The sequence below is a fragment of the Peromyscus eremicus genome, chromosome 4 (assembly GCF_949786415.1).
Source record: "Peromyscus eremicus chromosome 4, PerEre_H2_v1, whole genome shotgun sequence".
NCBI classification, from domain to species: domain Eukaryota; kingdom Metazoa; phylum Chordata; class Mammalia; order Rodentia; family Cricetidae; genus Peromyscus; species Peromyscus eremicus.
In genome coordinates this window covers 137,469,102-137,492,394 of record NC_081419.1, presented here as the reverse complement: position 1 = coordinate 137,492,394, position 23,293 = coordinate 137,469,102, and the positions used below count along the sequence as shown (strand labels likewise).

The following is a 23,293-nucleotide window of genomic DNA, read 5'->3' as shown; positions in this document are numbered from 1 at the left end:
TGGCCTCGTCCCGTTGCTCTGACACCAGAGGCTGCTGCGGGCGCTGAGAATGTGATCTATTTGCCCCATCAGGTTCACCCTGCCTTTGGCTGGCCCTTCAGTCATTAAGATTCACCATCTGATAGGGTGACCTAACCCTTTTTTCCTTGACTCTGAACCCTTGAAAGTGCTGGGAGATGCCTCAGGGAATTCCCTGGTGTTGCTTAAAACTCCTTGATGCCTTCTCTCTGTGTAGCAGTAATGGAATTTCCCCTTGACGATATAGTTGATTACCCAGCTCAGCACTGTAACTCCCTTTATGTTTGTATTCTTGAGGATACGATCAGAAATGCCGAGTGACAGGGAGCTCACTGCTGTATCCACTAGGGAAGCATTCTGCTCATGGGCACCCAAACCTCGAAGTTTGCAGAACTCAAGCCACAGAGAGAGGAGGCAATGGATCTGCAAGTGGATCAGTGTCCTTCTTTAGAATCACACATACAACTCTTCAACGGTGAGCACCTTTTTATGCAACCGGCATACATCAGCGGTCCACATGAGCCCATGGCTGTGCTTCCTGTTGGAGTCCTTGCCAGGCATGCTTGACTTTTTGTCTAGGTGGAGGACATAGTACCCAGTCTCAAATGGGCATCTTTAGATACATGATTACTTGATGTCCATAGTTAACCTGACATTCACCTTCAAACCCCAACAACAAAGCAGAATCCAACACCAGAGCCCGTTACATGAGAAGAGTATGTGTCCAGTATGTATGTGTCTGTGAAATTCTATCATTTCCTTCCTGTCTTCCCTACTCTTCTCTTCTCTCCCTCCCCTCCCTTCCCTTCCTTCCTCTTTCTGGCACATATGTAACGTGTGTGCATGTGTACACAGAGACAAAGGGTTAATGTCACGTGTCTTCCATGATTGCTTTCCACCTTGTATTTTGAGACCCAGCCCTCCTGACCTAGACATTCTTCAGGAGCCAGGGTAAAACCATGCTGGGTTCACTGGAGGCCATACTTAGTGGGATTTATGGGAAGAAAGCACAAAAAAAGTCCAGTCCAGCATAATGTCTTCAGAAATCTTTTATTCCCTTCCTCTACAGGATGCCAAAGGATCTGGATTCTGTAAGGTCCAATTCATGTGGGCTAGCATTTGGTCCAAGATTCATTAGCCAACGCATCCTGTCGCTAGAGCTCAGCCAGCTCCTGGAGCTAGGAGAGAAGGCCGAATCTCTGGTAACTGATTCTGTCTCAAAATCAGACTGGCCCCAAATTACATTTTCCCTCTGAAACAACCACCACACACACACACACACACACACACACACACACACACACACACACAATCTATTTCTACAAATATACCCACAGCTGATGGTATCAATTAACAAGTTTTTGCAGTTCTGTTTGGGCCAGAGAACCTTTCCTGCCCATCTACTTTCAGCTTTCCAGGCCAAATTGATTCCACCTTCCAGCTAAGCAACCTTGAGCAAGTAGGAATCTCAGGCTCTTACACTGAGAAAGGTTGTGAGCTGTAGGCATAATTTTTACAGGGTCCTGGGTTTCACTCACACTCTCAGTGGGCCATGCCTCTTGCAATCCTGTTCAACCAATGCCAAACTCCATAAAGGTGCAAAGCCAACAACCAGTTACCAACTTTGGAATTCTAACTTGGCTGTACTCCAAGTCTTAGGAGATTCTTTACCCTAGAACAGAAGTACTCTTTATTTTGTGCCAAATAAATAAATAACCAAAACATTATCTGGGCTCACTCAATTGACTTTCCTTTGATATCATTCAATGGATCTAGAAACCACAGGTTCCATCATACAAGTTGGGCCTTGCTAACTTGTAACTGAACTCTGCTGTATACTCGGAGAACTACACTACCCTCTCTGATCAAATGATATCAAATGACATAAAAAGTATGTCTCTTTATCACTGAGACTTCAGACCACTGACTTTCCAGGCTGAAGAATAAGCAGCCAGCTCACCTGTTGTCTTAGTCAGGGTCCTATTGCTGTGAAGAGACACCAGGAGCACAGCAACTCTTATAAAGCATTCACTGGGGCTGGCTAACAGCTCAGAGACTTAGTCCATTGTCATCATGGAAGGGAGCATGGTGGCATGCAGGCAGACATGGTGCTGGAGAAGGAACTAGGAGTTCTACAGCTGGATTGGCAGGAAGAGAGAGGGCCATACTGGGCCTGGCTTGAGCATCTGACATCTCAAAGTCCACCCCCAGTGACACACTTCCTCCAACAAAGCCACACCTACTTCACACCTCCCAATAGTGCCACTTCTTGTGGGCCTCTGGGGGCCCATTTTCATTCAAACCACCACACTTGCTTTGCCCATTAAAGCTGTGAACTTGTCACCTTGACACAATCTAGAATCACCTCAGAAGAGATTCTCAATGAAGGAGAATCTAGACCAGGTTGGCCAGTGGGCTTATCTGTGGGGAACTGCCTTAATTACATGAACTGATGTGGGAGGACCCAACCGAAAAGTAGGTGACACCATTCCCTAGGTGTATGTTCTGAACTATATGAGTCTCTTTCCCCGTCTCCTCTTGACTGTAGGATGGGACTGCTACTTCAAGTTCCTGTCTTGGCTTCCCCAGAATTGTAAGCTAAAATAAACCCTTTCTCCCCTAGGTTGCTTTTTGTTGGGGTATTTTATCTCAGCAACTGGAAAAGAAACCAAGACAACAGCCAGGTAATTTTAAATATACCACATTACTGGAGGATATGTTGCCTACAACTCAACTCCAGTTTCAATTTATGTTACCAGCTAGGAACATGTGGTGGCAAACAACAAAACAATTGCATGGGATAGGCTGGCTAAAAGTAGAATTAAATGACCAAGTTAAAAGAACAAGGAATGAGCTGGGTGGTGGTGCCACACGCCTCTAATCCCAGCAGAGGCAGAGGCGGGCTGATCTCTGTGAGTTTGAGGCCAGCCTGGTCTACAGAGTGAGTTCTAGGACAGCCAGGGCAATGTAGAGAGATGACGACGATGATGATGAGGACAAAGAGGAAGAGGATGAAGAGGAAGGAAAGAAGATATGAAGGGAGAGAGGAAGGATGGGAGAGAAACATGAAGATTGAGGTATCAGAACCCATTAAAATAGCTGAGTGACATCTGCCTCCACTTGGATCACTCTGCTCAGGCTAAAATTTCCTTGAGAGTGAGTCTAACTGGTCTGAGTTGGATCCCACACCCTCCAATGGCCTGAGGGACAGATAAGAACAGCTATCACAGACGTTCCCACCAGGATACTAAGAGCACAGTGTCTCCCTAAGGAAAAGTGGAATGCTTTCATTAAAACGAGGGTAAAGGATCCCAAGTAAGTGTGTCCTTTACCATGGGGTGAGAACAGTAGACAGGTGACTCAGCTCAGCAGCATCAGAAACCCAAACAAAAAACGGAGAAAGATTGATTTCAGCACCCTGTGGTACACAGTAGCATGTCAATGTCTGCCAATCATACAACTTATAGTGCCTCCACTGGAGAGCTTCCCAGCTCTAGCTTGAAAAGTCCAGGATTAGCACAGCTCCAGCGAGCTATCCACATCTCTCAAGGGGGATTCGCAAGGAAGTTAGGTCTGTGACAACTTAGCAGCCACCATGTGAGTGTCAAAGAGTTCCCAGGAGACCAAGGGAAACTGGACAGACCCCAGCTATTCCTCGGAGTGTTATTTTCATGGGCCCCAATTTCATCAACAAAGTGGAGAGAAAGTTCAGGAGTGACTGGCACCCGAAGTGAGCAGGGTACATGGGACAGATCAGGATGTCTGGGACTTGGGGATGTGATGTGCTTATCAATGATGAAGGAATAGTTTCTCCTTATTTACAGTGACCTTCAGCTAGGACCCTCCCTACTGAGAGAGACACAGTATGCTATAGGGATGCTCTCATTTAAACTCTTCCTCTCTTCAGCTCCCATATTACAAGTCACAGAGCCAGAAGTCTATATGGTCACATAATTCCATACCCAGTCCCTTTTCAGTTCAAAGGTAATCTAAGGAAGTTGTTACTGTTCAAATATGCAATGTCCCTCATGGGCTCAGAATGCCTAACCCCTGGGGTTTGGTGCTATTTGGAGGAGATAATGGATACTTTAGGAGGCGAGGCCTTGTTGAAAGAAGTCACTAGGGGCCTTTGAAGGTTATACCTAGTTCCTGTCTCACCCCCTCATGGCAGACCTTTCCTGTCCGTCATGAAAAAGCTCCTCCATCACATGCTCTAACTAACTACCATGATGCTTTGGCCAAGGAACTATGGACGAGCAGTACAGCTGTTCTCTTGGGTACCTGGGCCACAATGATGGGAAAGTACTAATACACAAGGAGATCACACTGGAAAACGGGTATGGCTGTGAATCCATTTTTGAGGCATTAGGTACCTTTCTGAGGTTCCCAGAGTGAAGATGGACTAGTGAAACCAACAACGTTCCACATGTCTGTGCACTCTACAATCCATAGAGTATTTCATACCCTCTTTTTCAATACACATCTTGCAAGAACCCTGAATGGTGACAGGAACAATCATGAAACAGCATTATCATTAATGCGTGGATGGGGACACCAAGGTCCATTGACAGTCAAAAGCAGAGGAAGCTTCATGGTGCTGGATTATACACTCTGGTAACACATTCCCATCATAATCACTTCATTTGGAAAACCTAATTCCTTAGGTACCACGAAGGAAAGGGCTCTGAAGTGTGAGTCCTTGGAGTCTTTTCTCAAGCCCTGGATGCAGCTGTGCATGCTGACTGCGATGGTCCTCACTGACCACCAGACCTCATATTTTGGGCCAGCCAGGCCCATTCCTGAGGGTAGAAAATTCTCTAGTTTGCTACATTAAGAAGCTCATTTTCTTGGCGAATCTGACCAGATATGTCTTTCAGAATCCTGATGGCTAGGAAGAATAAGGCCAGGAAAGATGCTCAGTATGCAGCACTAAGTTCAGACTCACCAAGAGATTTAGGGCATCACCAAGAGAATATGCATAGATCATGAGTAATGCAATGAAGGATAGAGGAAGCAACATGTTTGTGAGCAGAGACATGCCCCCCCCCCCCAGCTTGATTCTCTGCTATGTATAAGCTGCGTGATCATTACCTCAGCATTTTCTCTCTTGGGGTGTTGATGTCAAGGTTAGGCACAATAAACACTAAACATTAAACAAACCAATAAATCCCAGAAAAGGCAGAGTGTGCAGTCTCCACAGAGCCCTTTATTGTCTGGGAGAGAAAGTGAGCAGCAGACATTGGCAAAGGAATCTGCTTTTTACAGATGGCAAACCAGATTCATTTGTATAACTGAGTCCACAGTTCGGGGAGTCTCAGAATGAGAAGTGAATTCCAGAACCCTGGTTTGTGTCTGGACTCTTGACATGGCCCAACTTGGGCCTTGGTTGCTTCCTTCACCAAAACAAGGTGCTGGCTGAGATAAATGCTAGTGGCCTAAGAGGAAAGACTCCTCAGTTGGCATAGGGTCAGAACTTGACGTCACAGATCCTACAGCTCCTAAATGAACTTCCTCAGTGTGCACACCCATGCAGTGAGTACACAGAGAATCAGAACTTGACGTCACCCTAAAGCCCTCCTCCTGTTCCCATCCTGGTGCCACCCACAGCCATCAAAAGGAAGATCTCTCTTCCCCGTACCTCCTGGATATGCCAGGGCAGCCATGAACTCACTGCAGCTCTGCTGACCTGTCCACGATCAAGGCAGTCAACATTCCAGCAAGGATGAGCAAAGGGCCAACAAGGCTCCACCCCTGGCTGAGTAGCTATTGGTTGTAGAGGGCAGGCAGGGGAGGGGGAGTCCATTTTCTTCAGGCCCCCTGGTAGGTTGACCATGTTCTAGTGGGTGACCCCACACCCATGCACCAACTAAATGCAGTGGATTATTAGAGAGAGAGAAGGAGAAAGAAGAAAAAGGACACAAAAAATGAAACTGAATGTGGTGATGGGGCTCTGGGATGAATTAGAGACTAAGACCAAAACACACTGTATACATGTATCAAATCCTCAAAAATAAATCCAAGTATTAGATAAACAAGATTTGTTTTCCTACTGAACATCAAAGGTTTCTTTGGTTTTGAATTTGATATCATTAGAATTGTACAATATATATTCCTTTGTGCCTGCTTTCTTGTTGTGATGATGGTAAAATACATTTGAAAATTGCCTTTTTGATCATTTTAAATGTACAGTTCAGGGGCAGAACACGCATTCACACTGTGACACAGCCACCACCAGACACTACCCCTCCTCAGACCTTAGCCTGCAGAGCTGAAACTCCTGCCCAACACTAATTCCCCAAAACTTCCTAACTCCCTCCAACATTCTATTCTGTCTATGAATCTGACTACTCTAGGACTTTGTAAGTGAAAGAATATCTATGCTCTTTTACGGCTGGCTTATCTTACTTATCGTAATGTCTGAGGTTTATCCGTGTTGTAACATGCATGAGAATGAATACCCTTTCTTTTAAAGAACCGAATAACGTCCATTATACATGCAAATCGTATTTGTCAGTTCATCCAACAATGGACATGTCTCTCACTTTACTCTAGAGGTCAGCCAGGCTTCTGTGTCCAGTTAGAAACTGAACGTACAGGCAGACAATGGACAGACCATTCCCACAGACAGCTATGACTTTCCACCCACCACAAACAACTCAGGAAACCAACTCCATTCGCACAGCCAACAGCCCAGGAGGCAGCCTGCTACCGGCCAGATCTTACAGGCAGATAGCTTGCTATCTCTGGTGGCAGTTCAAGAAGATGAATCATAACTGCTGTCACCACCAGCCTAACAAGGCTAGGCCTCGATTAGCATCCAGGCTTCCATAATTTCTGCCCATTTCCAATGAGGGCCAACCAGCAGCACACAAATGTCATTAGCTGGCCTAGGGCATCCCCAGCCCACAGCTCCAATCAAGGCTTTCCATGGTTTTCCGCTGTAGAGTGAGGTTCCCAAATCCTACTTTCTGCCTTTGAGTGTCTGCTCAAGTCTAAGTGTGACAGAGCAAGCTCTAAACAAACAACCTTTGCTTTTCTCATCTGGTCAGTCTTCGCTTTCTTCCACAACAGTTATTGATTCATTTTCAGTGCTGGGTAGTATTCCACTATAGCAGTTTACATAACTTATCTACTCTATTGTCACTGGGTGTCTGGATGGCTTCCTTTTTACAAAAGGAAGGACTATGACCATACCACCATTAATGTACTTGACCTCTTCTGGTCTCAGAAGGTAAGTAAGATTGTGCTAGGCTAGTACTTGGATGGAGACCACCTGGGAATACCACTGTTACAGGCTTACTACACAGGCCCATAATCCCAGCTACGCATGCAGCTGAGGCAGGACTGTTAATTCAAGGTCTGTCTGGGTACAGTTTGATCAACTTAGTGAGATCCTTTCTCACAATAAAATATGAAAAGAGAGCCAAGGCTCAGTGGTAGAGTGCTTACGTAGCATGCATAAGATCCTAGAATGCATGAGACTCTAGACTCAGTTTCCAGTACCGTGATGATTACAGTTATAATAATAATGCCATGAATATGCATGTACATGTCTTGTTGTAGAAATATGTACATAGTTCTGTTGAGGAACTACCCAGGAGAGCTGCTGGGTCCCAGGTACACTCACCAGTAACCAAGAGCTCAGCTGCTCCATGTCCTCATCTACCTTCAGTGAATCCTCTCTTCTGTTTGATCTGCTAAGGTGGGTGTGCAGGGCCAGCACGCTTGTTTTGATATGCTCTTGATTAAAGTTGAATACTCTCTCATAAGGGCACTGCAAACACATGAATCTTTTAATACCAGTCCCTTGATCAAAAATTCCTGATGGGAATCTCTCTGTGTCTCTGTCTCTCTGTCTCTGTCTCTGTCTCTCTCTCTCTCTCTCTCTCTCACACACACACACACACACACACACACACACACAGGCAATCACCCTCCCATCCTCCCAGGGCTTCACACACAAGTCCTCTCAATGCTGCCTCCTGCTTTGTTTTCTTTACAGCACATTACCCTATTCTGAAAATTATCATTTGTTTACATGGTACACAGACTTGCTATGAGTTGGATACAGACTTGGATATGATTTCCAAACTAAACCAACAATGTGCTGTCCTGCATTAGTGACTCAAAACTCACAAGCATCACTGTCTTTGAGGGTGTGATTTTCTGAAATGGGAGACATCTCTTGGCAAAGCTCCAACAAGGAATTCTTGAGGTCTGCATTTCTACACAGTCCTCTCTTCTAAAGTCAACAGTAAACATATAGAGTACTTTATACTTAGTTGCAAATAAGACTTGGTTTACTCTTGTCTATTTATAAACGAGATTTAAAAAAAACCACATTTAAACACTGTACAGGACAACCAGCATATCTGTCCCTGTTGGAGAGGTGCTGGTATGGCTGCTACGGCACCACTCTAAAACACTCCCATGCATTTCCAAAAGCACCCTAGTGGGCAGTTCTGTGGGCTGTTGAGAATAATGCAGCCACTGAAAGGAAGCACTGAGGACAAGCTGACTATCTGAAAGGCTGTCATATGCCAATTGCCTAATATAAAATTACAGCATTGTTCCTCTCTCTGGGCAGATTGAGAATTTGACCAACAGGAATATTTGTCAACCCTGGCAAGAGTCCGAAAGGTACGCTGAGTGTTCCAGGGAGTGAAGTGCACTCGATAGGCAACAATAAAAATGCCATCACTCCAACTCCAAGAAAAGCAGAACAGCACAGAATGACATTAAATATTACTGAACAACTCCACTTGCAAGATCTGCACTGACTTTTCCACATCCATCTGTCTGCTCCCTACCGGGTGAACTTTTATGATTAAAGAAAATCTGGGGTCATTCAGGCTGGGTAATTCCTGGATGAGGATGCACCACCCAAGGGTGTGGTCCCACTACTTCATCTTAGATGCTGGCCCACGTCTGCCCTGGCTGTGTGAGGATTCCCAAGCAGCTCTGCACAGGCTCCTGTCCCAGCCTGTCTTTCCGAGTGTTCATTCCCTCCCTTCCTCCCCACCCTCTGCTGACCTTCTTCCTCACTTTTCAAGTTTCCGGATGCTTCCTGATGCCTCAGCAGCATTCACTCCTCTCTGCATTCACAGGCTGGATACTTCCTTCCGTCAGTCTCTCCGGTGATACTTCTGTACTTGGCTGTTTATCAGGATCTACAAGAACTAGGTCCAGTTGCTGACCCAGAAGGAAACCTACTACTACTGTTTTGCTGAAGAGTCACGTGGCCAGACCGTTTTCTAAATACATCTATACTCATGGTTTAGTGCAGTGTCCAGGTTCCATCAGAAAAGCATCTTACTGTAGCTGGCAGTGGTTGATGCAGAAACTTGTAAGAGTGATGATGGAATGCCTGGCCCCACATGAGACATTATGACACCCCACACACACACACCCCCACACACACACAGGTCAGGGGACACCTCTGAAGAGGCACAGGAAAGAACGTAAGAGGCGAGGATGGGGAGATGTGCAGCAAAGCCATCTGTACACAACACAGCTGTTGCACTCATGAACCTGGTGCACAAGAGTGGACTAATCAATGCTTAGGACCAGGGGGCCTCATGCCTTCCAGAGGGACTACTGACAATTAATGCCTGGAGGAGGGCCACTTTATTCAGTAGCGTAGCTGCAGATACGTTAGCCTTGCTCCAACGAATAACTTCCCACCCACATTCAGGCAGTGAGCCATGCACACAAGGAAAAACAGAGAAGGGGTTCACTGAACGGTGGGGTACCAGTGGAAGGGAAACGAGTGAGGGGGATGGGGGTGAAAATGACGAAAAATCATTACATAAATGTATGAAACTGTCAAAATTACAAAAACAACATAGGATCCATGGGAGTATAGTAAGCAGCTGGGATGTGGTGATGCTCCCAAAAATTTGTTATACTGAGTGTTTAATAAAAACTTTAATTGCATTTGTATTTAAAAAAAAAAACAAAAACAAAAACAAAACTATGTCTGTTTCAGTTCATTGTAATAGTATTGCCAACTAGCTCCGTCTATCACCAGTGTCCAGCAGCTCACCTCCCTCCTGGCTGTGGACCTCAGAATATACACTCAATAGCATCAACATCCACAACAACACTGTATAGCACTGACATGCATGAAAAAAACCTCACTTTTAAGGAGGGACAGTCTGTGGTCTAAAGGACAGTTTATTTAAAACAATGGTGACAGGTGCTGGGGGAGAAATGAGGGGGACAACTCTAACACAAAAGCAGACAGCAAGTACCTCAAGTTAAAAACCAACGGCAGTGGAAGAAGTTATGTCTCACACATATACAAACCGCTGACCTTGATTATTTACATCCAAACCTTACAAAATAGCATTTCAAGTCAGCACTTAAGCCAGTGTTATTAGTTTTCATTACAAAACATTAAAGCTACAAACTTCACATTTTTTAAATTGTACAATCAGCAACAGCATTTAAGATTTTTTTTTTCTCCAAGTTGGTCTGAGTGCAGGCTGGTGGAAGAGACCTCCTCCTAAACCCAAAGAACATGGATTCCAAAGATGATGACTGTAATCCTAATAAAAATACAAACACAGGGCTCAGAAGAAGGGGGAGGAGGGTGAGGGGTGTGTTCTGGGCAGGAGCAACTTCCCCAAACTAAAGAACTGCCATCTTTAGAGGCCGCACAGGATGCTGGGAAGGACAGTGGCATAAGAACTGGACTCTGCTACACTCTGCTGGCATGACCCTGAGGAACAGGCATTACCAGGGCCTCAGTTTCCTGGTCCACAGAATGGAGAGACACCCGTATCTCTCAGAGCTATCAAGTTTTGGTAGAAAGGGGGCTGTTCAGATTGCCCATGTCTTCCTAACTTTCCAGGTTATCTGTCCATTTCACTTAAGCTGGTGAATTTACTAGCATGCAGCTGTTCATAATATTCTGCTATTAGTCTCTGAGCATCGGCAGGGTCTAGAGTGATGTGATCTCTCTCATTCCTGATATTAGATGGGGCTATTGAGTTTTAAATGGTAAAATAAATTTCTTGCATCTGCCAGGTGTTACTCTACAGTGTCAAAGACTCAAGACTCAATGCCTGAGGCTTCAGATTACCACTTCCATCTATCCACTAACCCAGCAACCTTCCCACTTCTAGCCAGTCAAATTCTCGTCCAATTAATTGGGGATGAAGAAAAAAAATACATGAGAAATATTAAAAATAGAAATGTGCTTCAAATTTATGAATGGAACCACAACTAGAACATTTTTAGAGACTACGAGGTTTTGTTTGTTTGCTTTTTGAAAAGAAAAGTTAGGTGTGGGTCATGGCTTCTTGCAAGTAGAGAGCCCAGAGTCCTGTCAGCCTGAGTCACAAACGCTCAAGCTCCAGGGAATCAAGATGCGATTCCTGGGATTTGGTCCTCGAGGAAAGCATGGCTTGCTCCCCTGCCTGTCACTGGACAACACATACACCCTGCCAGGAAATTTCGTTGATCCAAAACAACTGACTTCTGGCAAAAGGCTCTGTTCAGCTGGACTGCTGATAGAGAGATGCTTGAAACCAAATAAACTCCAGATCTAGGTTCACGGCTGTAGAACAGTCACAGGAAAACCTATTTTCCTGTGCTTGGATCTTGCTTCAGAAGGGAGCCATGGGCTTTCTCCTTCTGCCTGGCCAAGCCCAAAGCACTTTTCTTCGAGAGGAAAGAGCTCCGAGGATGGGCTATTAAGTAGCAAACATTATGCAAGCTCAGTGCTCTGGGTTTTTAAAAACTTACTTGACTGGGGGATGTGACTATTAATTCAGCTGGTTTTTAACCTTAAAACAACAACAACAACAAAAAACAAAACAAAGCACTTAAACGTAGTCTTCGTGAGAAGCCACGGTCACTTCATTCTAAGCATTGAGGAGTTTCTGGTTTTTGTGACTAGCCCCACAGAGTGATGCCATGGATCCAGATCCAGTGTCGTGGGAAGGAAATCTTTCAAATTCAATTTCATTGTATGAGAAATAACTCAATGAGCCCATAGGATTCCTGTGAAACCTGTCGCGCACCTAGTTCAGTGTCTGACATGTGCTACCCAGGGAATGCTAGTTGCCATGTATCATTCCAGCAAGATCTGCAAATTGTCCTCTAATTCTCTCGGCTACATAGTTCCTTTGCTAGCCAAGTCCTGCAGACCAGCTGCCTCTTGCATTTTTTAAAGCTTGCTTTAACTGCAAAGAACAGAATCTGGTCACAGAGGAGAACATCCCCTTCCTTTTTATCGACTCTCAGGTTAGGGAGCAAAAGCAATTATGGGAGTTGAATTTCAGTATCCACAGGTGCAACCCAATCATGGCTCCCATCAGAGAGAAGAGATAAGAAGAAAATAAAAGGGCAACTGTCTTTCCCAGTTTCTTCAGACTGCAGTTTGGAGCCAAAGGTGCAGGGCATAACTCAGTAACTGTCTTTTGCAAAGCCCTCTACTCTGCTGCAGGCCTTCTGTGAGTGCTTGTCTGGATCTGGGAGACACTGCACGGAACCCACCGGTATGCCGAGACTGACATGGCTCCTCTGGGGGGCCCTTCCATAGCAGCTCAAGGACCAAAGAGGCAAGGCAAGAGCAGGAGTCCTGGGACAACTTGATGAACAGCGGTAGTTTTGTTCTCTCAGTGAAGAGCTCTTGGTTCAGCGGCTCAGGGGAGGAGCCCTAGTTCCGGTCCCTGCTCTGACTCGGACTCCATCTGTGACGTTGGCAATGGTACCTCTCCTCTCATTTTCCCACCCACACAGCACACCGTCAGACCCACGACTGCTACGGTCCCTCCCAGCTCCGGCACGCTGCGGACCACTAAGCCTCCTATGAGCGAGTCTCAGACCCTTGCCAGACCCTCCACAGTGAATGAAAAGAATAAAACAATCACATAAATTGAATGTGGACCACAAAAGCAAGCCCCTTTACCCTGTATGTAAGAAATGCAGAGCAAAATGCCACATGTGATTTTCACACGAACAGTGAGGCCTTCAAAACCCCTTTTGTTTTTCTGGACTGGACACAGTCCCGTTGGCTGCAGAGTTCTTGGTAGACCTGTCCTTTCAGCAGATCGTGTCCCCTCTTAAGGCACTGGGCAGTATCTGGGATGTGACTTTAGGCAGCTGGGAGAGCGGGGATGGATGAAAGGTGTTGAAACAGCAAAGGCTAATTTGCAAAGAGGGTGCCAGGCTTCTAGGACTCAAGGAGCAAACTCAAGTTCTCCAGGCCTTCCCCTGGCGTCACCAGCAGCTTCTGAGGCCAGGGATGACCCTATGAGGTTCATCACTGTGGTGGCACGACCATCCCAAGACTAATTTTTCCATGAAGCCTTGCAGTGGGTGAGGCTGACTCCTGGGATTCGGTGACCACCTAAGAGCCTCTCTGTCCTCTGCTCTCTTACTCCACAGTACCATAATCTCACAGGAAAGAGGCAGAGTGTCTGAAACTGTACCTGTACAGAGACACCACCACAGAGTGGGGAATCTATTTATAATTTATATATATATATATGCATATTTATATATTTTTTTAAAAAGTCTTCCAGAGAGAGCAACCAAAAACTATTACAAGAAAGAAAAAAAAAAGACCATGTAAAATTATCCCAGCTATCACTCAACTAGGAGTCTCTGTTCCTGGGGTCTAAAATTCTGAGTTAAAAGCGCCAATCCAAACCCTTCAATCTGCCCGTGTACAGACACACACTGGATGGTACACACACGCCTGTCAAGGGAGCCCTTCCCACTGGCGCACATTCCTGAGTTCACAAAGGTGCTGTGGAGAGAAGACAGAGCAGAAGAGCTGGCTAACAGACCCACGACCCAGAAGCCACCAAAGGCCTGGGCTGGTGCCGTCAGAAATTCTGTTGCCTCCTCTTCTTGGCTTCAATGGCATCCAGGATGGGCTGCCGCTTGGACCGGTACTTCTGCCGGATCTCTTCCATCTCCTGTTCCATCATGGGGTCAAGGGCCAAGAGCCTCTTCTGAAGGTCCTCCACAGTCCAACTCTTAAGCTAGAAGAGAAGTGAGGAGCACTGTCACCACAATGTCTAAGCTGAGAAGCCCAGCCTCCTCCAGCATCCAGAAGGAAGGCATTAGGAGGAGGATACTGCAGACAGAGTCAAGTGGTAGGGGAGCTAGAGAGTGACATCTAATTCTAATGATCACAGGCCAGAGCTGTTGCGACCATGCATCCCTGAGAAACTCTGAAAACTAACTGTTTTGATTTAATGTGCCCCGAACAAGAAGTAAGGTACATATTCATTATATATAGTAACTTACTGTATGAAAACTAATGCTGCTTCCTGCCTGATCCACGAGAGGAGCAGGGACAGTGTCCATGCCTCTCTCTGAAACTTACCCTGGAGGCCTGTCCAGCACAGGTGAGTCACCTCCATCTCCCCCGCCCCCCAGTGCCATGCACAGCCATACTAATTCCCACTAACATTCACCAGAGTCAAAGCAAAGCCAAGTATTCTATATGGTTCTCTATATGTGGCTTCTGAACATATGGATACAACCTTTGGCTGGAGAAACCCTGAAAATTCCAAGATTAATTTTAAATACAGAGAGAAAAGGACCTGATGTATAAATTAATGATGATGGCTAGTACTTACATGGTGAGCACCTGAACCAGACAGACTGACTCTAATCTTTGTAAGAAAGGATAGGAATGTTTTGTTATCCCCATGCTACAGGATGGACAAGCCAAGGAAGAGTGACTAAGGAACCTGCCCAACATCTCCCAGCTAGTAAGTGACAGGGTCAGAGCATGCACCCAAGCAGGATAGCTCCACAGGTCATGCTGAGCCAGCTTTGCAAAAAGGCAGACCAGACCAGCACAGCCCTTTGCAACAATTCATGCTTCAAACAGGGGTCTTGCAAGTGCCAGGAGACTGGCAAATTATCGTCTTAGACTGGTGAAGCGGCACACAGCTGTAAGCCCAGCACTTGGGGGTCACATAGCAGTAAGCCCAGCACCTGGGGACACAGGCAGAAAATTACTGAGAGCTGGAGACCAGGGTGGTTCACACAGCCAGTTCCAGGCCAGCCAAGACTACATAACATTACCTATCTAATCTCCAAAGAAAAATGGAAAAGGAAAGCAATTTACCAGTCTTCCTAAGCTGCCGGTATCTACAGGGGGGGAAGTGACGTTTCATCAGGAATCCTGTAAGAATTCAATGAAATCTGCTGCCCTAAGTGTGAGGTGTGGTTGATTTTTACACAAGGGCGGTCCCGGCTGGCAGAGGTGTGAGTGAATGGCAGTATTACCCACACTGGGTGGCGAGGTCCACTCTGCTGCTCCCGAGAAGTACAGTGTTCTTAGAACTCAGAGGCATGCCCCGTCTCACAAGGGCTCTGTTGTGCCCACATTTATAACCCTATCCTATCCCCCAATCGGCCCCGCCTGAGGCCGCCACAGGAACACATTGTAGAAGGGGGTGAAGGAGCCCTTTCTGCCCACCTTCCTCAGGAGGCAGGGCGTGAGTGAGTGTTATAGAGGCCTCCTTAGAAACGGTTTGGTGTGACCTGTCACCACAGGAACTTTCTTTGGCTGGTTTCAGGGAAGTTTTCCGAGAAGGGAGAAAAGCCCACCAGTGTAAGACGAAAGGCTCTTTGTAATGGCAGAATGGAAAGACTTTAAAGTATGGGGAAATGCTGGAAAGTTGAGCTGAAAAACTGTGTCTTTTTTTCCAGGTTGTGGTTTTATACCACCTTGGAGGCTTATTTTTTTTGGCCAGGCAACACCCCGAAGACTGACGCTTGCCTAGTCTTTTCAATTCCTCCTCCAAAAGAAAACACCCCAAGCCCAATACCGAACGTTACTGGTAGCTAAGAACTCAATCCTTAGACCGCTGTCTGTGTAACCCCGAAGAAGCAACTTCCGGCTTGAGCCTCAGTCTCCTCTGAAAATACAGACAGCTCTAGTTCCTCCCCAATGGGCTTTAAGGAGACTCTGGAGATCATGGGTGCCATTGAATGTGGCACTCTTGGCTCAGAACTTCTACAGTGCATGTCTGACAAACAGCCCTGATTCAAGAAATGCTGGTGACCACAGCTGTTATTACTGATATCCCAGGTATCTAATCATCTTCCATAAACAAGCTGTTTGGGAAACTGATTCAAGTAGAACCATGCAAGTGAAGGGGAAAAACTATCTTACTCATTTGTTTTAACAATATCTAAAAGGCTGGTACTTTCCACAAGGTCCACTAACTCAGTTTAACAAAATGTTTCATCCAGCCATTTCTGAAATGCTCACTACTGAGGATACACAAGACACTTAAATGAAACAAAGAAAACAACAGACGCCACCACCCCAATAACACAGTATGTCAGTAAATACCCTCATGTCAGAGGGGCTGCCCGCTCTGATAAAGACAGAAAACGAAGGAAGGGAACTGGCCTGGAAGGCAGACTTGTTTCTCACCCCGCATCAGGACAGAATGCAAAGGAAACTAAGGAACTGCACAGATATCCTGACGTGCTTGGGGGCTGCAGGTTAGCCCCTTCTCCCTTGAGGGCCTCTGTCTCCACATGGTTCTCAGACACCCTCACAAGTTCAGGGTGTCTCTATGGACACCTGCATCAGAACTGCCTATGAAAATGACAGTCCTGAGTACCAGCCCAGATGCCACGGGAAGTCTGGAACCTTAGAGAAACTGCTCAAGTATTTCTTATACATACATCCCCAAAGTGGTAAGTGCAAGTCTACATCTGTCTTTCTATTTATCTGTTAGCAAATTCTCACAAAACTGCTGTTTGGTCTAAAGCTTCTTTGAGGTTCCTAATTTCTAAGCCACTCTGCTGTTCTTGATTCTGACCTGGGTAACAGGCACTCTTGTTCTAACCTGGCCACCTACAGTCTAACCACGGCAGCCCTTAGTCCTCTGGGGCTGATGCTATGTCTGTCTCATTAGGACAAAGCCAGCAGGGCATGGCTGAGGATTTGATCACACCATCCAGATATGGATTTTTCAGACAAACAAGCTCAGACAATGGTTTTATGGCGCCAGGTATAGCATTTCACCTTCCTGGTCCTTGGTGACATAAATAAATTTCAAATGGAAATCTTGCAATAAAATATCTGGTTCTGCAGTTTTGCTATAACCAGCATCCAAAGGATCAGATTCTCAAACCAGTAATACAGTAAGTCAAAACGGTTTTCACCAGGCAAGAGGAAATCAGCATGAATATCACCTCCAGGGTTTACATATGATCTCTGTGCTGAGACTCCCACTCAGTCACATCTGTACCACAGAATCCACCTCTGGACTCCAGATGCACCATACAGGATAGATCTGGTCCTACTGGCTATCTTAGTCCCTGGAACTTGCAGCTTGCACCAAAGAGAAAGCTCTAGAGACGCACTCTGCCTTCCTGCCCACCTCAGGAACGTACCCTTGTACTCTCAGGAGCTCAAACTCACCCTGCTCCTTCCTTTCCCTCACCCTCCTGCCCACATGTAAGCTTCAGCAGTTTTATGGAGCTCATCTCTGACACGCTGGCATGATTCAAACCCCATCAGTGTTTTCTGTTTGTGCCTCCAGTCCCCGAGGCCAAGCCACCACCAACCGGCAGCAAAAACCCATCTACAACCAGAGTAAAGTATATTACCCTGGAGAGGCCTCACCTCCCACTCCAGCCTCACTCCTTACAGCCCGACCCTTTGTTTGGTCTAGACAGTTCACTTGGGAGTCCTCTAACAGTCCTACTTTTGCGGTATCCAGGGCTGAGAGCACAGCCCTTTTGTCACAGTGGCTTGTAATCACATCCGTAGCCTTCCGATTTCCACTCAGATGTTCACTCCTCAGACATCACAAAACTTTCCTAACCAGATTATCCAGAGGGACTACAGCCACCACTTTATTTTTTTATTTTTAACATCACAGTTCAATGAACTTGAATCAGAGGGGAAATATAAATGATTAAATGATTAATTTTATAATGAGTCTGTTGAAGTACATAAAACTTAAGCCATTCAGCCACTTTTGTCAGGACAATAAGGTTACTTTTGTAAATTCCTATTTTCTGTTTCATTTCCTGGTTAATTCCAGAGTAATTTAATTTTATGACCAGGTAAAGGCTGTGGTACGCATTCTCTCTTAAGTAAATGCGTCTGCTCATAAAAGCACATCTGTTTTTTTTTACTTATTTTACTTGTTGGAAATGGCATGGCCTCATCTAGCTTATCTGCTAAGCCTTCACTGGCTGAAGGGACGACTAGATGAATAGGTCTTCGCTTCCGTTGATGGCTTCCAATGATAAGTCACCAACCTTGGGATCCAGTAAGTTCCCAACAGCTCCACCAGCCTCCAGTCCTTCACCATGTGAGCCTCTGTGCAGGGATGGGGGGCAAACCACACGCAAACTGTAACATCCTCGAAGAGAAACCTCAGCTGAGTGAACAGTTCTGTGTTTTCTGCTGCAGTCTCAGCTCAGCCGTGGGTAAAGGGCATGCCTAATGTAGTGTCTTCCCTCAAACGAAAAACCTCTACTATAACAATATTCCTTGGAGAAAATAATCAAAATATTAAGAAATGTGACCCTCTGAACAAGACTAAATCACTGGCCGCTTCACAGCCACAGGCTCACTACTGAAGGTGAGAACAGACGACACACAAATAGGATCTTGTTCTACAACGGCTCTCATTTCAGATGGAGAACACAGAATTGGTCTCTTGATCAAAGGCGTTTAGAATTTCTGGGGTCACCTGAAGGCTAATCAACACATCAGTCCTGGGTTGATGGAAAAGAACAGGAAGGCAGCATTGATTCTGTGGCTGCACTCACTCACTGCAGTCTAACAAGCACCCAAACTTCATGGGCCATAGCCTTCCCCTCGTCTGATGGTGTTCAAGGACCACTTCAACAACCTGAGTACAGCTGTTGTTTCTCTTAACAGCTGCTCTCTGACATGCGTTTAGATTTCTTTTCAGCCTAAAGTTCAGTCTTTAAGCAAGATACATGCTATCTTATAACTGGACTCTATACCTGTGCAGGTAAACATATACTAATTACTTCAGTTTTGCCAAGTACTAAGCACTGTATATTAACTGCAATGTTTCACTTAACCTGTTTATAAGGTAGATACTATGACTGCTCTCCTTTTACAGAAGAGGTCAGTGCATGTTAAGAGTGGCTAAGCAGGTAACTAGAGAGGTGGTTTAGTGGTTAAGAGTGCATACAAGGACTGGAGCTCAGTTCCCAGCACCTACGCCAGGTGACTCACAACCCCCTATAATACCAGCTCTAAAGGGATCTGACATCTTTGGCCACAACACAAGGATGCCTGCACTCACGTACACACACACACACACACACACACACACACACACACAAACACACTCTAAAGGGATCTGACATCTTTGGCCACAACACAAGGATGCCTGCACTCACATGCGCGCGCACGCGCACGCACACGCACACGCACACACACTTAATCTTAAAAATTAAAAGAGTAAGGAAGTTGCCCACAATACAAACTACTGAAGGAAAGCAAGAGTTGTGAAAATGAGGCAATGAAAAGTGTGAAGAGATCAGAAGTTATGAACTTAACATAAATATGTCACAGGGCCCTCACATTAAAAATGCTACCAGTGCTGTCCTGTGACTTCAGGTGAGTTACTTCACCTCTCTGAATTAGTCTCCTCATCCACAGAACTACGTGCTTGGAGCTTTGCTGTTTTTCTTCGTGTGGAACTAGGAAGTGCCGACTGTGTGAACGTGCCGAAGTGACTAGATACAAAATGGTAGGTGAACGTTAAATCCAATCAACCAACTCTCCTGGCAGCTTTACTGTCAGGAACACTGTTGGGCAAGATGAATAAAGAGCAAAACATCCACCAGAGAAGTGGCTCCTGGGGCAAGGGTTCTGAGCTCTGTCCTTGGTAAGGCCACAGACTGGGCAGGTCATCTGGTGTGTGCCTCCGAGGGTCCAGCATGTGTTCTCACAGTATACACACTAACACCTGAAGCATGCCAGGACAAGTGCACAGAAAGAAGCTACTGTCTCGAACTCCCTGGGGAAAGGAGGAAGCAGGTAATATAAATAGTGGGTGCAACTGCCTAAGATGAACTACGAAGGTCATTTTAACCACACACAGAGGTATCTCTAGCAAACTTATTTGGATTATTTCCTCTGGGCAAGACCATAATCAGATCCTCAGATTCTAATATGAAGAGGAATACAGAACTGATTTCCTCTCAAAATATCCTTAGTAACTCTGACTATGATGCTCTGAAGCACGCCATGTCACTGTCAATGCACCATCTGGCTCAGATCCACAAAAGCTTCAGCACAACAGAGAATTTACAAGACCTGCACAGACAATAGCCTATCTGGAATCAACAAGGACGATGTAAACTAAACAACTAAGAATGTACAGCAGAGCTTCATCCCGCCTTCACAGCAAGCCCCACAAGTGCACAGACAGTAGTCATAGCCAAGACATAGTTGAAGCCTTCGTTCTTTACTTCTAGAAACTCTCACCTTGATAGTTCCATACACACAATGCCTGAGCACTAACAGTTCTCAAGATGTAGAATCCCCACTGAGTGGACAAGTTAGACTCAATCTGAGCCAAAAATAAAGATAAAACCCCACCTTTTGGAGTTTAGTGAAATGACAGGAAGCTTAATAAAAGCTCAAGAGTCAGATGAAGGTATCAAATGTGCCACCCCATACCTTCAATATACAGCAGCCACAAGATACCCAGCCAAAGTGCCTCAGAGATGCTTCCTTCCATTCCACACAAACTAGCTCTGTCTAGGAGCAGGGAATGTGTCCCTGATAAGATGGCATTCCCAAGTAATCAGCTAATTCATCAGATGAAGGTGAAAGCTGAGATGCTGAGGACAGTCTCATGGTTAGGTGAGCACCATCAACTCCAATAGAACTTGCTCCTTATACGAAACTTGGAAGAATTTTAATGAAAGAGTTCCTCTGATTCAAATAATAGTTATGGAAAATCATGTTCCCATTAGGCCCTTTAAAATCTTCCTAATTCCATGTGTGGTGGCCTGTGCTCACAGTTCTTATACTTGGTAGACTAAGGCAGAAGAATCTAGAAGTGAAGGCCAGCTTGGGCTACATCTTAAGGATGGGGGAGGGGGTGAGAATGGTAGCACATATTTATAATTCTAGTACTTAGGAGGCAGAGGCAGGAGGATTGGGAGTTTGAGGTCAGTCTGACCTACACAGTGAGATCTTGTCTCAAAGAAAATATATAAATAAAAATGACTAAAGAAATGGAGAGATCTGGGGACTTCTCAGATCTGTGAAAACACTGACCTCTGCACCTCCATACTTCTGCTAACTTTGCCCTCTGCATAGGAAAATGTCCATCCAGCCTTCCAGCCCTCGCTCCAACTTTTCTCTGTCCTCTAATACCTTTCTTTGCTAATTTGAGAATCATCTGAAAGCCAGCAGACCTAACATATTCCCAAGCCAGTAGAAATAGTTCTGAATTAAGAAACTTATCCTTACACTTTAAACCTCTACTTGAAAATGACACTGATGTCTTACTGGATTCTCTCAAACACTAGGAAGACACTGGTCTGTTCAGAGGTTTTAAAAGTATATAATCAATAAATACATAAGCCTAAGAGGACAATATAAGTTCATTAAATAAATTATATCAATTGCTCAAAACTGACCCATGCAGTCTAAAATCAAAACGAACAGCTCATTCAGTGTCCTGATTATAATAAAACTACAAGGAAATGGACAAAAAAAATTCACTTGGACTGGGGGTTTATCTCTGGTAGAGCACCTGTTTACCATTTCTAGGATCCTGGGTTTGACTCCTAGCACTACAATGAAAAGATTCACTCTGGTCCTGTTGGATAGCATTGCTCTTTAAGAAAACCTGTTTTAAGAGTAGCTCTAAATTGATACATAAACTTCATACTTAAGAAGGTCAAACTGTAAGAGGAAAACCTCCAGAAGTTAATAAACATAACTCCCCAAGAATAACTGTAAATGCCTAAAGGGCGGAGGGCAAGAACAGTGCAGGATGAGATGCTCCTGCCATCTGAAAACACTAAAGGGAGACACTGAGATTAGCGTCATTCTTGTAGGACATTAATCTTTCAAAGGCAGGAAGATCTAAAACACCAAGTGCACCAAGCTGCTGTTTTAATGCAGCTTAATAATTTAAGAAAAGGGTTGGCTAATCAGAAAATCCCTGCATGCTGTGGCTTCTGGGCACTTTCTTGAGCTGGAAATTTCCAAGAGAGTAGGAAGGTCAGGCTGTTTCTTCTCTGTTCCTGTCAGATAAAAGAAGCCAAAGCGTCCCACACAACATCTGTTAACCTGCAAACTGAGGCTGTGGTACCGTGGTGTATTCCTATAATTGTAAGTACTTGGGAGGCTGAGGCAGGAGGATTAAGGTTCAAGGTCAGCCCAGGCTACAAAGTAGGGCTCTCTTTTTCTCTCAAAAATTCAAAGCCATTATCAACGTGTATGCGTGTGCGCGCGCGCGCGCGCGCGCGCGCACGCGCGCACACACACACACCAAATTAATTTTTAAAAAGGCACCTTCAGATGAATTAAGATCCAACTTTACACACCAAGAATAAATCACTTGCAGAAAACTAGTAAAAAGGCAAATAAACCAGCTTATAACACAGCCTCTGATTCCAGCTACCCAGGAGACTAAGAAAGGAGGATCAAAGCCAAAATGGACAACAGAGTGAGACTTTGTCTTAAAATAAAAGTAAAAAGCCAGATGTGGTGTTGTGTGCCTTTAATCTCAGCACTTGGGTGCTGTGGAATAATCCTTTTGTACACTGTAAAGATTTATCTCTCGGATTGGTTTAATAAAAAACTGACTGGTTAGTAGCTAGGCAAGAAGTATAAACGGAACAGCCAGACACAGGGGGCTGGGAAGGAGAGGGGCAGAGTCAGAGGAGTTGCCAGCCAGATGGAGAGGTAAATGCCACAAGCCTCGTGGCAGAATGCAGATTAATAGAAATGGGTTAATTTAAGTTGCAAAAGTTAGTAATAATCCTGAGCTACCAACCAAGCAATTATAATTAATATTAAGTCTCCGTGTCAGTTATTTGGAAACTGAGGGACAGGAAAGAAAAGTCTGACTATACTCCGGAGGCAGAGGCAGGCAGATCCCTGTGAGTTCAAGGCCAGCATGGTCTATAAGCAAGTTCCCGGACAGCCAGGACTGTTACACAGACAAATCCTGTCTGGAAAACAAAACAAAACAAAAGAAGTAATAAGTATCTGGGGTTAATTGCTCAATGGTAGAGCACTTGCCTAGCATGCACA

The 23,293-nt window shown here is 45.2% G+C and overlaps 1 protein-coding gene across 1 annotated transcript in view; it reads right to left on the bottom strand.

Moving 5' to 3' along the window:
- Positions 1-10,176: 10,176 nt before the first annotated feature.
- Stk4 (serine/threonine kinase 4) overlaps positions 10,177-23,293 on the bottom strand; it is a 94,832-nt gene continuing 81,715 nt past the window's right edge. Inside the window, exon 11 of the mRNA XM_059261872.1 lies at positions 10,177-14,018. Within this exon, the coding sequence (XP_059117855.1) occupies positions 13,860-14,018 (159 nt within the window). The 3' untranslated portion in view covers positions 10,177-13,859. The remainder of the gene's footprint in view (positions 14,019-23,293) is intronic.